General features: G+C 39.7%; 2 protein-coding genes across 3 annotated transcripts; one reads left to right on the forward strand and one right to left on the reverse strand.

Annotated features, from left to right (window-relative positions):
- Positions 1–235: 235 nt before the first annotated feature.
- On the reverse strand, positions 236–9996 carry LOC121749321 (phenylacetaldehyde reductase-like). Its single transcript, XM_042143901.1, has 4 exons — positions 9897–9996; positions 8960–9040; positions 477–649; positions 236–373 (listed from the first exon to the last, which is right to left on the reverse strand). Exons 1-4 carry the CDS (start codon positions 9994–9996, stop codon positions 236–238), a joined length of 492 nt encoding a protein of 163 aa, XP_041999835.1.
- On the forward strand, positions 9887–12751 carry LOC121749635. 2 transcript variants are annotated; one of them, XM_042144218.1, is made up of 7 exons: positions 9891–10150; positions 10301–10327; positions 10921–11001; positions 11460–11583; positions 11763–12075; positions 12168–12222; positions 12513–12751. In XM_042144218.1, exons 1-7 carry the CDS (start codon positions 10025–10027, stop codon positions 12585–12587), a joined length of 801 nt encoding a protein of 266 aa, XP_042000152.1. In that variant the 5' UTR covers positions 9891–10024; the 3' UTR covers positions 12588–12751. The 2 variants fall into 2 exon arrangements, with proteins under 2 accessions (XP_042000151.1, XP_042000152.1); XM_042144217.1 differs by having other exon boundaries at positions 9887–10327.
- Positions 12752–13871: the final 1120 nt, after the last annotated feature.

Consider the following 13871-nt stretch of genomic DNA (forward strand, 5'->3'; position numbering starts at 1 on the left):
AGAATGGTATGTTTTGAGATGCAAATTGATATGCTCTTAATTATTGATGTAAAAATAGGATAAACTTATTATTAAAGAGAATTGATATGTTTATTGATATTAGTGAATCAACGAACTGATATGGTTTTCGGTTCTCATTTAACATACATAGAAATTTAAGCTGAAGCAAAGATATAGTCACCTCCATTTCCTAAGCAAAGATTGGATCAGAAAGGAAGTTTCATCAATTAAAGGGTTAGAGTTTTGGGGTGGGTTTCTTGAAGGCAATAGTGACCATAGAACAGGTTAAGACCACTATTTTCACAGACTGTGCCTTGCCACATGAACCAAGAACATTTAGTGTTCCTTTCACTGCTGGTTCTATAAGTTCCACCTGCATATATCCCATCATCATCAAATTCTTTATTCATTTTTCATTTTTCATTTTTCTTTCCTTTTTTAAACAACACAACAAATGTAGAAGGATAGAAATGGACCTGAGGGTCATTGACATTGTCAAGCATAACAGGAGATGCAGTGTGGAAAACAACATCGCAACCATCAATCACTGAATCAAATGATCCTTCTTTCACTAAATTAGCTTCACACAAATAAAGTCTTTCTTCTGCTCCTTCAAGTGCCTTCAAATGCTCCACTTTACTTGGATCGCCTATTCACCCACACATACTATCATAGATACTGCTACTCCTTCCGTCCCATATAAATTGAATGATTTTTTTTTTCATCCGTCATATAGAAAATTGGTCATATCTATTTATGAAAATATTGTATTGTTTACTTTTACTTTATTATTTATGCGTCCTACCCTCCACTTGTTGGAATCGTGCTTGGTCAAATGATTTTTGACTATTAATAAATATTACAAGACATTTAATTTTGTGAAATTAAATACAATAACGTCGATCTACGTTCCGAGTAGATGACCGTAGTATATTCATTTTCTTAAATCCGATTCCCGGTGAGTGAGAAATAATATATTAAAGTTGGTCACAATAAAGCTAGAAATGAGCTATGTGAAAAGACTAAGGGATTAATTAACTAAGTGTTAATTATCCCACATTAGGGATGATAAACTTCTTTGATGAAGTATTTAATCAGATGAATTATTATGTGTAATAATTATCGTGGAATAAGACGGGTGACAGAGCCCACACGCGCGCACACGCGCGCGCCGCGAGGCGCGCACCGTGACCCGTGTCCTGTGCCTTGTGCCTTGTGCCTTGGGTGGACTTTGGGCTGTTCTTTGGAGCTGGTCGTTGAGCGTGGTCCTGGTCCACGTCATGGTCCCGCTGGACCCCGACGCACAACGGGAGACAAAAGGTCCCCGCTGGACCCCGACGGTCCATGGTGTATCGCTGGACCCCGACGGTCCATGGTGTATCCCATCGTGTAGCATGTCCAGGTGCATCGTGTCTCTTTAGCTCCCACTGGCTAGTGCACCAGTCAATAACCCCCGACGGTTACAGTCAAGCCATAATGGCACACATAATGGCTGTTGACTCTATCAATGCCCTGCAGGTGGACTTGGCCTATAAATAGGCATGCATCCATTGCATTCTAGATACAACATACTCAAGCATTTTGCATACACGCTATCTCCCTCTTTGCATAAACTACCCGTCCAAGCTCTGCCCCCGCCTCACTCCTGTTCGCCGGAGCTCTGCTTCTAGCGGTGCTGCTACTTCAGAGACGAAGCCATTTTATTGTTGGGGACGACACGCCAAACCGTGAGCACTACCGGGGCGTATCTCGTCTTGCGGAAAGAGGACTCCTCGACTCGGCTTACCGCTTTCCACAATGCTTTACGTGTAATTTGTTCAGTTATTTCCGTGTAATTTTCCTTATTTTATTTTCAATTATAATTTCGCCCAGCAAGACTTGTATCTCAGTTCTACAACAATCGCAAGACGAGATATTCTTGCCACTAAAGGAGTTTACACACCAACTGAACTTAAATCAACACCTTTGCTTAGAGAAGTCAACTGACCCGTCTACCGCCGCTGCCACCATTCCATCCACGGTGTCCCTCGTTGTACCCGTCAACACGTCGTCGTACATAACGATGATTCCGACTCCTGGCTTCACAACTTCTTCATCAACAACCCCTGGATGTTTGACAACACCTTTGGGACGATTTCCGGATTCACCTCGAGTGGGTCGGTCGGTTCCACTTCCAGTGGTTCCATTGGATCTTTCAGTGGGTCGAGTGTCGGGGCCTTCGGGCACGGCACGGGTGTTGGATCCTTCGGGGTGAACACGGGTGCTAGCTCCTTCGGGGGCAGCACGGGTGCTGGTTCTTTTGGGGTCGGCATAGGTGCTGGATCCGTCGGGGTCGGCACGGGTGCTGGATCCATCGGGGTCGGCACGGGTGCTGGATCCTTCGGGGTCGGCACAAATGCGGGGGCCTCCATGCTCCACGCAACTATGGGGGGTGATGTGTCCCACCCAATTGTTAGCTCCTACGGGGGCAACAGACTTGATCCCTTTCATGGGACAATCTCGGCACCAATGGCACCAAGGATGATGCCACCCGCCGAGAATCCATCAAAGTTCACGGGAACGGATTTCAAGAGATGGCAACAGAAAATGTTGTTCTACCTAACAACGTTGGGCGTCGTGAACTTTCTCAAGGAGAACGAGCCAACCCTGCCAAGCGAGGACGAGGCACGTGTCGAGATGTACGTCGAGTATGACGCTTGGCGCAAAGGAGACTATCTTTGTAAAAACTTTATTTTAAGTGCTTTAGATGATAGTCTCTATAACGTGTATTGTACTATTCCCACATCAAAACAAGTGTGGGAAATGCTAGATAAGAAGTACCGTAGTGATGATGCGGGTACTATGAAATTTGTAATAGCCAAGTACATGGACTACAAAATGGTCGACTCCCAACCGATCATGGACCAAGTGCAAGAGTTCCAGCTGATCATCCATGACCTCGCCACCGAGGGAATGGCCCTGCCTGAAGCCTTCACGGCGGGCACGGTCATTGAAAAACTTCCACCCGGCTGGAAGGACTTCAAGAGCTACCTTAAGTACAAGCGAAAGGAGATGAATCTTGAAGACTTGATCGTGAAGCTGCGCATCGAGTCAGACGTGCACAAACGCGATGATTTAGCTAAGGGCCATAACCCACCTGTTGCTAAGGCCAATCTGTTGGAGCGGGGCGGTCCCTCCAACAAACGCTCCCGTCCAATTGCAAAGGACAAGGGCAAGAAGAAGCAGCTTGCGAGGGAGGTTGAAGGCAACTGCTACAACTGTGGTAAACCTGGCCATTTTTCCAGGGACTGCCGCAAGCCGAAGAAGAAGCCGGCTGCCCACGTTGTTGAAAAAGAGTTCAAGGACTGGGATGAAAGTGACCTTGTTGCTGTGGTCACGGAAGAAGTCAACCTTGTTGATAACAAAGGTGGCTGGTATATCGACACTGGAGCTACTTCCCAAGTCTGTGCCGATAAGAGCAAGTTCGCCTCCTACACCGCTGTTGAAGGGAGGAAAATCAACATGGGGAATCAAGCCTCGTCTCAAGTCCTCGACATTGGAGACATGATTCTCATGATGACGTCCGGCGTCACCATCACTTTGAAGGATGTGCTGCACGTCCCGGACATCCGCAAGAACCTAGTGTCAGGATCAATACTAGTGAATAAGGGATTTAAACTTGTATTTGAATCTGATAGGTTTTCTTTGTACAAGGTTGGAAAGTCACTCGGAAAAGGCTTTGTAACCGACGGACTTTTCAAGCTTAGTGTTGTTGTACGCCATGTCCCTAAGCCGTTGGCTAATAATAAGAAAGCATCTACTTCTTCTTATTTGACTGAGTGTTCTAACTTGTGGCACGATAGATTGGGACATGTAAATCAAAATGCCATTAAAAGATTAGTAAGTTTAGATTTACTTAAGACAAATGAAGTAGAAACTCAAAACAAATGTGAAACTTGTCTTGAGGTGAAAATGACTAAGTTACCGTTTCATTCGGTTGAACGGAACACGAAACCCCTTGAATTAATTCACACGGACGTATGTGACTTAAAATTGGTGCAAACGAGATGTGGTAAAAAATACTTTATCACATTCATAGATGATTGCACACGATATTGTTATGTCTATCTTTTAAGAAGTAAAGACGAAGTAATAGAAGCGTTCAAAAATTATAAGAACGAAGTTGAGAATCAACTTGGATGTAAAATCAAAATGATTCGAAGTGATAGAGGGGGTGAATACGTAGCCCCGTTTGAGGAATTATGCAACGCAAGTGGTATAATTCACCAAACGACATCACCATATTCACCACAATCTAATGGTGTTGTAGAACGCAAGAATCGAACTCTTAAAGAGATGATGAATGTGTTACTAATCAGTTCGGGGATGCCCCAGAACATGTAGGGGGAAGCTGTTTTGATAGCCAACTACATCCTAAACAAAATCCCACGCAAAGGTAAGGACGTTACTCCTCATGAGCTGTGGAAGGGAAGGAAGCCATCCTACAAATACCTCAAAGTGTGGGGGTGTTTGGTTAAGGTAATGGTTCCTACGCCCAAAGAAGTTACAATCGGTCCTAAAACGGTTGATTGTATCTTTATTGGGTATGCACTTAATAGTAGTGAATATCGATTCATTGTCCACAAGTCTGAAATACCGACTGTGACCGTGGGAACAACAATCGAGTCAAGAAATGTTGTATTTCTTAAAAATATATTTCCTCGCAAAGAAAAGGAAAATATTGCACCCAATTCTGAGACGAGAATTGAGGATGAAACCACTAGTTCTAAATCAGTGGATGAAGAGCCAGAATCGCGCAAGCGAACAAGGCCTGATCCAAACGATGCGGTACCAAGACGTGGTAGCAGGGTCAGAACACCAAAGACATTTGGTCCTGACTATATTGCATTTATGTTGGATGAAGAGCCAACATCAATAAAAGTAGCATTTGCTGGCCCAGACGGGTTGCATTGGAAAGAAGCTGTTCAAAGCGAAATTGATTCAATTTTGCTAAACCACACGTGGGTGTTGGTTGATCTACCTGAAGGTGCTAAACCTTTAGGATGCAAATGGGTCCTTAAAAGAAAGTTTAAGGCCGATGGAATAGTGGACAAGTATAAAGCTAGACTGGTAGTCAAAGGCTTTAAGCAAAAGAAAGGGTACGATTTCTTCGATACCTACTCACATGTAACGAGGATTACATCAATTCGAGTGCTTCTCGCGATTGCTGCTGTACACAATCTTGAGATTCATCAAATGGATGTTAAGACTGCGTTTCTAAATGGTGACCTTGAAGATGAAATCTATATGGAACAACCTGAAGGTTTTGTAGTACCTGGACAAGAGAAAAAGGTATGCAAGCTGGTTAAATCCCTCTGTGGATTGAAACAAGCGCCGTTGCAGTGGCACTTGAAATTTGATAACGTGATGTTATCAAATGGATTTAAAATCAATGAATGTGACAAATGTGTCTACATTAAGAACACTGATAATGGATACGTTATAGTGTGTCTCTATGTTGATGATATGTTAATCATGGGTAGTAACACCCAAGTGATTAATGACACGAAAGCCATGTTGAAGAGAAACTTCGACATGAAGGATATGGGTCTAGCCGATGTAATTCTTGGAATGAAAATTCTAAGAACATCCGAATGAATCACATTAACACAGTCTCATTATGTTGAGAAAGTATTAAAGAGGTTCAATGCCTATGATGACATCCCGGCTAAGACGCCTATAGTCTATAGAGCTCAATGTTCACTTGAGCAAGAACCGGGGTGAGCCCGTTGCACAAGAAGATTATGCACGGGTCATTGGATGCATTATGCATCTTACTAATTGCACTCGACCTGATATTGCTTGCGCCGTGAACAAGTTGAGTCGTTATACGAGCAATCCAAGCAAAGAGCATTGGAAAGCTCTTGTAAGAGTTTTGAGATATCTCAAGTATACTCAAAATCATGGGCTACACTTTTCGAGATACCCCCTGGTACTTGGAGTGTACTGCGATGCAAATTGGATATCCGATAACAAAAACTCACTTTCAACAAGTGGATATGTCTTTACTATTGGGGGTGGTGCTGTCTCGTGGAAATCCACGAAACAGACATGTATAGCCCGGATCCACTATGGAATCTGAATTCATAGCTTTAGATAAAGCCGCGGAAGAAGCCGAACGGCTTAAAAACTTCCTTGAAGATATTCCATATTGGTCAAAGCCCGTGCCTCCAATGTTAATTCACTGTGATAGTCAAGCCGCTATTGGGAGGGCAAACAGTGGCTTGTATAATGGTAAGTCTCGACACATTCGTCGACGACATAATACCCCTAAAGGATCTCGTTGAGAAGAAGTTCTCAAGGAGACTAAGTATGGCAAGATACTTAACGAGGAATCACCTATGTAAGTGTGAAGTGGGGCTGCTTCAAGCAATACACTTATGAATCCAAAGTGGTGTCCAAGGCCTGAAATGGACACAAAACGTGAGAACGAATGAGGTTGAGGTGTTTAAGTGTTAACATCATTGTCTCGGTGCACGCTGTGGAGGAATAGTTCAAAGCATCGCGCTACTAGTCCGCCCGTGTATCCGATGGTGTTGACTATGGATGGTTCAAAGCCTAAAACTACCTATTCTTATGCTTACATACCTCTTGAGGGTTGAGCTTGCGTCTGCATACATATGCATTTGGCAATTTCCACTCATGTGGGGGATTGTTGGAATCGTGCTTGGTCAAATGATTTTTGACTAATAATAAATGTTACAAGACATTTAATTTTATGAAATTAAATACAATAACGTCGATCTACGTTCCGAGTAGATGACCGTAGTATATTCATTTTCTCAAATCCTATTCCCGGTGAGTGAGAAATAATATATTAAAGTTGGTCACAATAAAGCTAGAAATGAGCTATGTGAAAAGACTAAGGGATTAATTAACTAAGTGTTAATTATAACACACCGGGGATGATAAACTTCTTTGATGAAGTATTTAATCAGATGAATTATTATGTGTAATAATTATCGTGGAATAAGACGGGTGACAGAGCCCACACGCGTGCGCCGCCGCGAGCCGCGCACCGCGCACCGCGCACCGTGACCCGTGTCCCGTAACCCATGACCCGTGTCCCGTGTCCCGTTCCCCGTGCATCGGGTGCCTTGTGCCTTGGATCTTGGAAATTGGTCTTTGGGTGGTCTTTGGGCTGTTCTTTGGAGCTGGTCGTTGAGCGTGGTTAAAGCCCCGCTTGTTCTTTTTAGACCACTCCCAACTCCACCCTATCTCCGACGGGTCCTGGTACACGTCATGGTCCCGCTGGACCCCGACGCACAACGGGAGACAAAAGGTCCCCGCTGGACCCCGACACACAACGGGAGACAAAAGGTCCCCGCTGGACCCCGACTCACAACGGGAGTCAAAAGGTCCCCGCTGGACCCCGACGGTCCATGGTGTATCCCGTCGTGTAGCATGTCCAGGTGCATCATGTCTCTTCAGCTCCCACTGGCTAGTGCACCAGTCAATAACCCCCAGCGGTTACAGTCAAGCCATCATGACACACATAATGACTGTTGACTCCATCAATGCCCTGCAGGTGGACTTGGCCTATAAATAGGCATGCATCCATTGCATTCTAGACACAACATACTCAAGCATTTTGCATACACGATCTCTCCCTCTCTGCATAAACTTCCCGTCGAAGCTCTGCCCCCGCCTCACTCCCGTTCGCCGGAGCTCTGCTGCTACTTCAGAGACGAAGTCGTTTTATCTTTGGGGACGACACGCCAAACCGTGAGCACTATCGGGGTGTAGATCGTCTTGCGGAAAGAGGACTCCTCGACTCGGCTTACCGCTTTCCACAATCCTTTACGTGTAATTTGTTCAGTTATTTCCGTGTAATTTTCCTTGTTTTATTTTCAATTGTAATTTCGCTCGGCAAGACTTGTATCTCATTTCTACAACACCACTAAATTATTTTAATTACTTTTTCTCCTATTTTACGCGTTAAAACCTTTCTCATCCTCAATTAGCCTATTTCTAGAAGACAGATGAAGTATACGATAAAGGATAAATCGCCAAAAAATCATGAAATTCGGTCAATCTCGTAAATTTAGAAAATAGTCATTTATAGTATATCATAACTTTGACATCTTTTACGAGTGTCCAATTGAAGATTTGAGAGAAAATTATGTACTATCTCCGTCCCACGCTACTTGACACACTTTTTTTTGCACCTTTTTTGGAAAATAATAATAGATAAAGAGTAAAGTAAGTGAGAGAATGCTAGAAAAGAGTCTTCTCTATATTATTCTTCTACTTTACTCATTTTCCACTTTAACTAATTATTACTCCCTCCATCCCGCTTTAGCAGTCTCAGTTACTTTTCTGCACTCGTTTTATAAAAATGATGCATAAATAGTTAAAGTGGAGAAATGGTAAAGTAAGAGAGAAAATAATGTAGAGAAGAATATTATCATTTTTATAAAACGAGTACAGAAAAGTAACTGAGACTTCTAAAACGGGACGGAGGGAGTATTTTTTTCTTTCTAAAACGAGTGCAAAAAAGAAGTGTGTTAAATAGAGTGAGTCGGAGGGAGTAGGGGCGGATCTACCTTTAAACAAAGTGGGGCTTTTGAAAAAAACTTAGAAATTTCCTTATGCCCCTTTTCAAATTTTTTTCATATATAATTTTGCCATATTTCATTTATAATTCTGGTTCCGCCCTTGGGAGGGAGTACCATTTAGAAGCCACAAATTTGTATATCACTCATTGAAGCTATAAACTTTAATAAGAAAATTATAGAACTTAAGATAGTCATTACCAACATGTTTAAGCTTAAGATATTCGGGTTCTTAGGTGGTGAGTAAAATGTTTTGAATAAATTAACTTGAAAGCATGAATTACTAGTAAATTAATTGGGTACTATATATTAGAACTTATTAGTATAAGAAAATGAGGTGAAGTTGAGAAGAGAGAAAGACTAACTGAGGTTACGAACAGTAGCCTTGACGGTGTAACCGCGGTGGAGCAACAGTTTAACCAGCCATGAACCTATGTAACCCGATGCTCCCCGTCACGCACACCACTTTATCAACCATTCTTATCTCTTGCTTTGCTATTTATAAAATAGTAAAATATAAATTGATGCTCCCTATTTATTCGCTTGTGATGCCCCACTATTATTTTCTCTACCCCATCTTCTTAGTTCTTTTTCCACATGAAATGTAATCCATAGACTTCTATATCTAAATTTATTGCGTCTGAATTTGAAAAACAAAACAAAGACGTGGCATAATACTTGTAATCGCCACCACATTTCTTCTGTCTAAATACTCCCTCCTGTCTTTAAAAAAATAACAAAACATTGAAAATAACACGTATTTTAATACATAATTGATAAAGTAAAAGATAAATAGAAAAAAAAGTGATTGAAGTATTGTTAATAGATAATGAGATTATTAAAGGAAAATCTAATAACTAGAATATATAACAAAACAAAGGAAGTCGCGGAAGCTGTCAATCAACCGAGAATTGATATTGAAATAAAGTGTGTAAAGGCCTAAAACGAAAAATAAATAAGTTGATACTTGTCGAATGAATGAAAGGAATAACAATATCTCATATTTGTAATGCTAAATACCCGACTTAAGGAACAAGAAAATAATCCTAAGCATGAGAAGATATGATAAATCATTAATTAACTAAATAATAGAGATAATGAGAATAATCCTAGGAATATATTCGTATTAGAGGAATTTTTTTAAAGAATAGAGTTGATATATTTTTAAGGGATTGAGAAAATATTTCACTCTCTAAATCTAGTTCGAATTGAGTTGGTCGGACGACTCAGCCCGGCCCAGGCTCAGGCCTGGTTGGATCGGGCCCATTCATAAATACATTCAAAATGACCCGGCCTGTTTACCTGCATCTTCCTCCCGAGTTGACTCGCTCATTTGTGTATCGCCCTTCATTTCAGGCAGGGTCGCCACTCCCCCATAAAAACCAAGCAGCGCAAATTTCATATTTATATTTAATTAATGATATAAGAGGATGAATAAAACCGGCAGAATTGCGGCGGCGGCGATCAATTCGCAAGCCATTCCTTTTCACCTCAGAGCTTGCCTTTTTCACAGCACTCCTCTTTCTGAGCGCAGAAGGCGCACATATTGGGATCCCGTACACTCCTTCTCATCTTTCAATTTGATTCTATCAATGCGGATTTTCAAATTAGGGCATTTTGGTGGAAAATTGGGAATGATTAGTTTGAAATGGATTTGTATTTGCTGCACAATTGTATTAATTTGTCTCTTTTTCCTTGTTGTCCAGGAAAGCTTTGTTAGGGGTTCCACAAAGGTGACATTTTTACTGCTTCAGTTTTGCAATGTGCTTTGCTTATTTTACAATGGAAAACCAATGAATGTTCCACCCATGGGCAGAATAAGCTTTATAGTTTACACTGAATTTACATTGCTATTGGAATATTTGTGTATAAGATTGAACTCAACAGTTTGCGTTCATTAGCTTCGTATTCCTTGCTATTAGTATAGGTTGAAAATGAACTTATGTAGGAATAGGATTGATGACTCTGCTAAGTATAGAATTTGTCTGGCTTGTTAAATTCTTTCCTTGGATTAGCAAACACAGTTACATAATGGGTGGTAGATTGGAAGATCTCTTGCTTATATAATCTGAGTTATGCCCGCCTCTTATATCTTCCAGTAAGTGAGAATTTCACAACCAACTCCTTGTTCAGTTAGTGAAGCAGTTCTTGAAATGGAATGTTGTAATGTTTCAGTTAAGATGCTCCAAACAATGGAGTTCGTTTATATTGGATCTCCTCTGACCTCTAGTGGAATCCATTTCTTGTTTGTCATTGTTGTCATATTGCTTTTTAAGTATCCTTGATGAGTCGAAGCTTGTGTTTATGATGCAATGTTCTTATGTAGAAATTTAACCGGAACCAGAGAAGGCTCAAGAAAAAGACTTTGTTGCGAGATGTCCATGAATTTGCAGAGAATCTATTTCAGGTTATATATCTGATGGATTTACTCTCAAACTCCCCACAGCCGTTACCTGTACTCCTTATTTCTCAAACTATTTTCTAAATCTCTAGATTCATAAATTTTATAAATGGTATGGGATTCATGTTAAAAGATGGGCTGAGCCTGAATGTCATGACTTTGTTGAACGACTACATCAATCTTTCCAGCTTGTATCCCATTACAGTAAGATGTCTGTTCTGGAATGATAATGTCTGTTTATGAGACGAAATTCTCGCATATTGTGTTGCTTCATTTTGTGGTTCAGTTTATTTTTGTTGAAACTATTTCTTTTAAATAAGTTTCCACTTTCCTGAAAGTGCTTTTCGCCTTTTTCTCCATGCCCCCACCCAAAACTAATAGATTAAATGCTTCTTGTTATTACCATGGAGCTACCAGTGATCATTGTAATTTCTGAAATTCTTCGTGTTGTTTCTACTGAACAGGGATGGGATACAGACAGTGATAAGCACGAGCAACCAGGTCGAAGAAATTCATGGTTCCGACCAAATTTCAGGGACAATGAATCTAATAGTGGCAGGTCAAGATATAGAGCATCACAATATAGGAGTACGTATGCCCCTTTATCATAATCACATACCATTAATATAAGCAGAAGAAGTTTCTCACTTATCTGCACAAACTGCTTATACCATAAAACATTTTTTGTACACAACTAGTGCTAATCTTATGTTGCTAACATGTCTGTTCCTTATTATCTATCTTCTTATTATGTTCTTACTTCTCAGGGCGTTTTCAGTTTTATGATGATGATGATGATGGTGATAACTATCATGACATGTTCCGTTCCATGTTTGGTGGAAACAGATCATTCTATTGGTCCTTCACAATAGATGATGATGAACCACATTTTGGGCGCTCGTCAAATTACTCTGGCAATTATAGGACTTCCAGGGGTCGGGCATATCAGTTTGGTGATGAATACGAGGAATATTACACATCACAAGAATACGAGAGGCCCGTAGATGGATTGAGGACCGACAGGCTTACTTTGGGACTCAGTCCGTCTGGTCCAATAAACATCGACGATGTCAAAAGCGCGTAAGATCCCTTCAAAATTCCTCATATAAATTCCTATCCTTTTCCATAGTGATCTTGATGCAGATTGTGATTCCATGGTTCTTATTATTTAGATACCGAGCTTGTGCATTAAATTGGCATCCAGATCGTCACCAGGGCTCTTCCAAGGTATTCTTTTGTGGTCTTCATTTCAATTATCTCATGTGGATTAGATTTACAATACATATGACTGAGTAGACAGAGGATCAGACGATCAAAGTAAATACCCTCTGAATGCACGATTAACAACTGATGTTGATTAAGTATAATTTCTTGAGTCTTACAAAGCTTGTATGCCTAAGAAATTTCGTTTTTACTTAAGGAGACATTGATGCTTTTGACTACGAGCTTATGAGCTGAGTTCTATCGTGTTTTTGGAAAACCTAACTAGTTGGTTGTGGGACGGCGGGTATTTGCAGGTTGTCGCAGAAGAGAAATTCAAGGTCTGCAGTGCAGCATATCAGTCTTTATGCGATAAACTGCCGCTAGATTAGGGACAAAATGTATTGTATTACTATTAGTAGAATTATATATGGAGATGGAGGCATCGGCGTTGTAGGATCTCACTAATTATGATTACCTTAATTGTGTATCGGTTAACACCAGGAATTTCCTTCAAGAAGTAACCACCACTAGTATTGCTTTTTTTTTCTTTCTATATATATTTGAATATCATTGCATTTTTTCTCTATATATTTGAAGTATCATTTCATTTATTGGACAATTAATCACAAGATATGAAGAGCCATATTAATATTTCCTTTACGTTATACTATTATTCAATATTTATAATTTTTAATATAATAAAAATCTTTTTATATTTCCAATGGCATTTATGGGATTATTTTCAAAACCTCACTTTTATATATGTATGGATAGATATATAGAGGAGTGTTATATTACTGACTCAATGCTATGCTTAATTGCTAATTATAATTAAATAATAACCATTAGATATTTAAATTAAGGGTGTAGATCATTAGCCCCGAAATGTCAATATGATCAACAAAAAACGTCAATAAGGGTATTAAGGTCAATTTACAACAAACAAATTAGTTGTAACGAACTTTTGAAAAATATCTCATAATTTTAAAACGCATATAACTTTCTCAATTTAAATTATTTTTTTGCACAACATATATCAAATTAAAGATAATTTCATAAGGATTCTAACGAGATCTCACTTGCATATGTTCCGATGTCAAAATTTGAAATTTTTTTAAAAATTTAGAATTTTTCCGTACAACAACAATTGTCAACATGATACATAAAATATGTCAATATAATACATGTAGAATGTCAATATAAGCAATGTGTTAACATTCTCAAAGCATGGTGTTGATATTCTCAAAGCATTGTGTTGACATTTTTGAAACACTATATTGACATTTTCATCCAAAACCCTAATTTGGTAGTTTTTTATCTTTTTTTATTTAATTAATAAAAACGAAAATTACACGTGGCAAATTGTAGATCACAAATTTTCTAAAATCTTATGGCCTTAAATTAGTTGTAGTTAGCAATTAAATGATGAGTTAACAATTGATCACTCCCCTAGAGATATTATTAGTCATAATGAGTAGTGATAAAAATGCAAACATTATATATTGTACAAACTTCAAACTATGATTTGAGTCATAATGAGTAGTGATAAAATGCAAACATTATATATTGTACAAACTTCAAACTATGATTTGGACCGTTAAAAAATGTCAACAGATAACAAATTAACAACAAAAAAAAATGTTAACACAGTGTCAACACAATATTAACACAAC

This window comes from Salvia splendens, chromosome 9 (assembly GCF_004379255.2).
Source record: "Salvia splendens isolate huo1 chromosome 9, SspV2, whole genome shotgun sequence".
NCBI lineage: Eukaryota > Viridiplantae > Streptophyta > Magnoliopsida > Lamiales > Lamiaceae > Salvia > Salvia splendens.

Bases quoted from the DNA above. Each gene is read 5' to 3' on its own strand.
- LOC121749321 (XM_042143901.1), bottom strand. From the start codon at position 9,996: ATGAAATTTGCGCTGCTTGGTTTTTATGGGGGAGTGGCGACCCTGCCT. The intron at 9,041-9,896 runs GTAAACAGGCCG...CGTGACGGGGAG, and splicing joins AACTCGGGAGGAAGATGCAG to CATCGGGTTACATAGGTTCA. The intron at 374-476 runs GTCCATTTCTAT...GGATATATGCAG, and splicing joins ACAATGTCAATGACCCTCAG to GTGGAACTTATAGAACCAGC.
- LOC121749635 (XM_042144217.1), top strand. From the start codon at position 10,025: ATGAATAAAACCGGCAGAATTGCGGCGGCGGCGATCAATTCGCAAGCC. The intron at 11,002-11,459 runs GTTATATATCTG...TCTACTGAACAG, and splicing joins TTGCAGAGAATCTATTTCAG to GGATGGGATACAGACAGTGA. The intron at 11,584-11,762 runs GTACGTATGCCC...CTTACTTCTCAG, and splicing joins TAGAGCATCACAATATAGGA to GGCGTTTTCAGTTTTATGAT.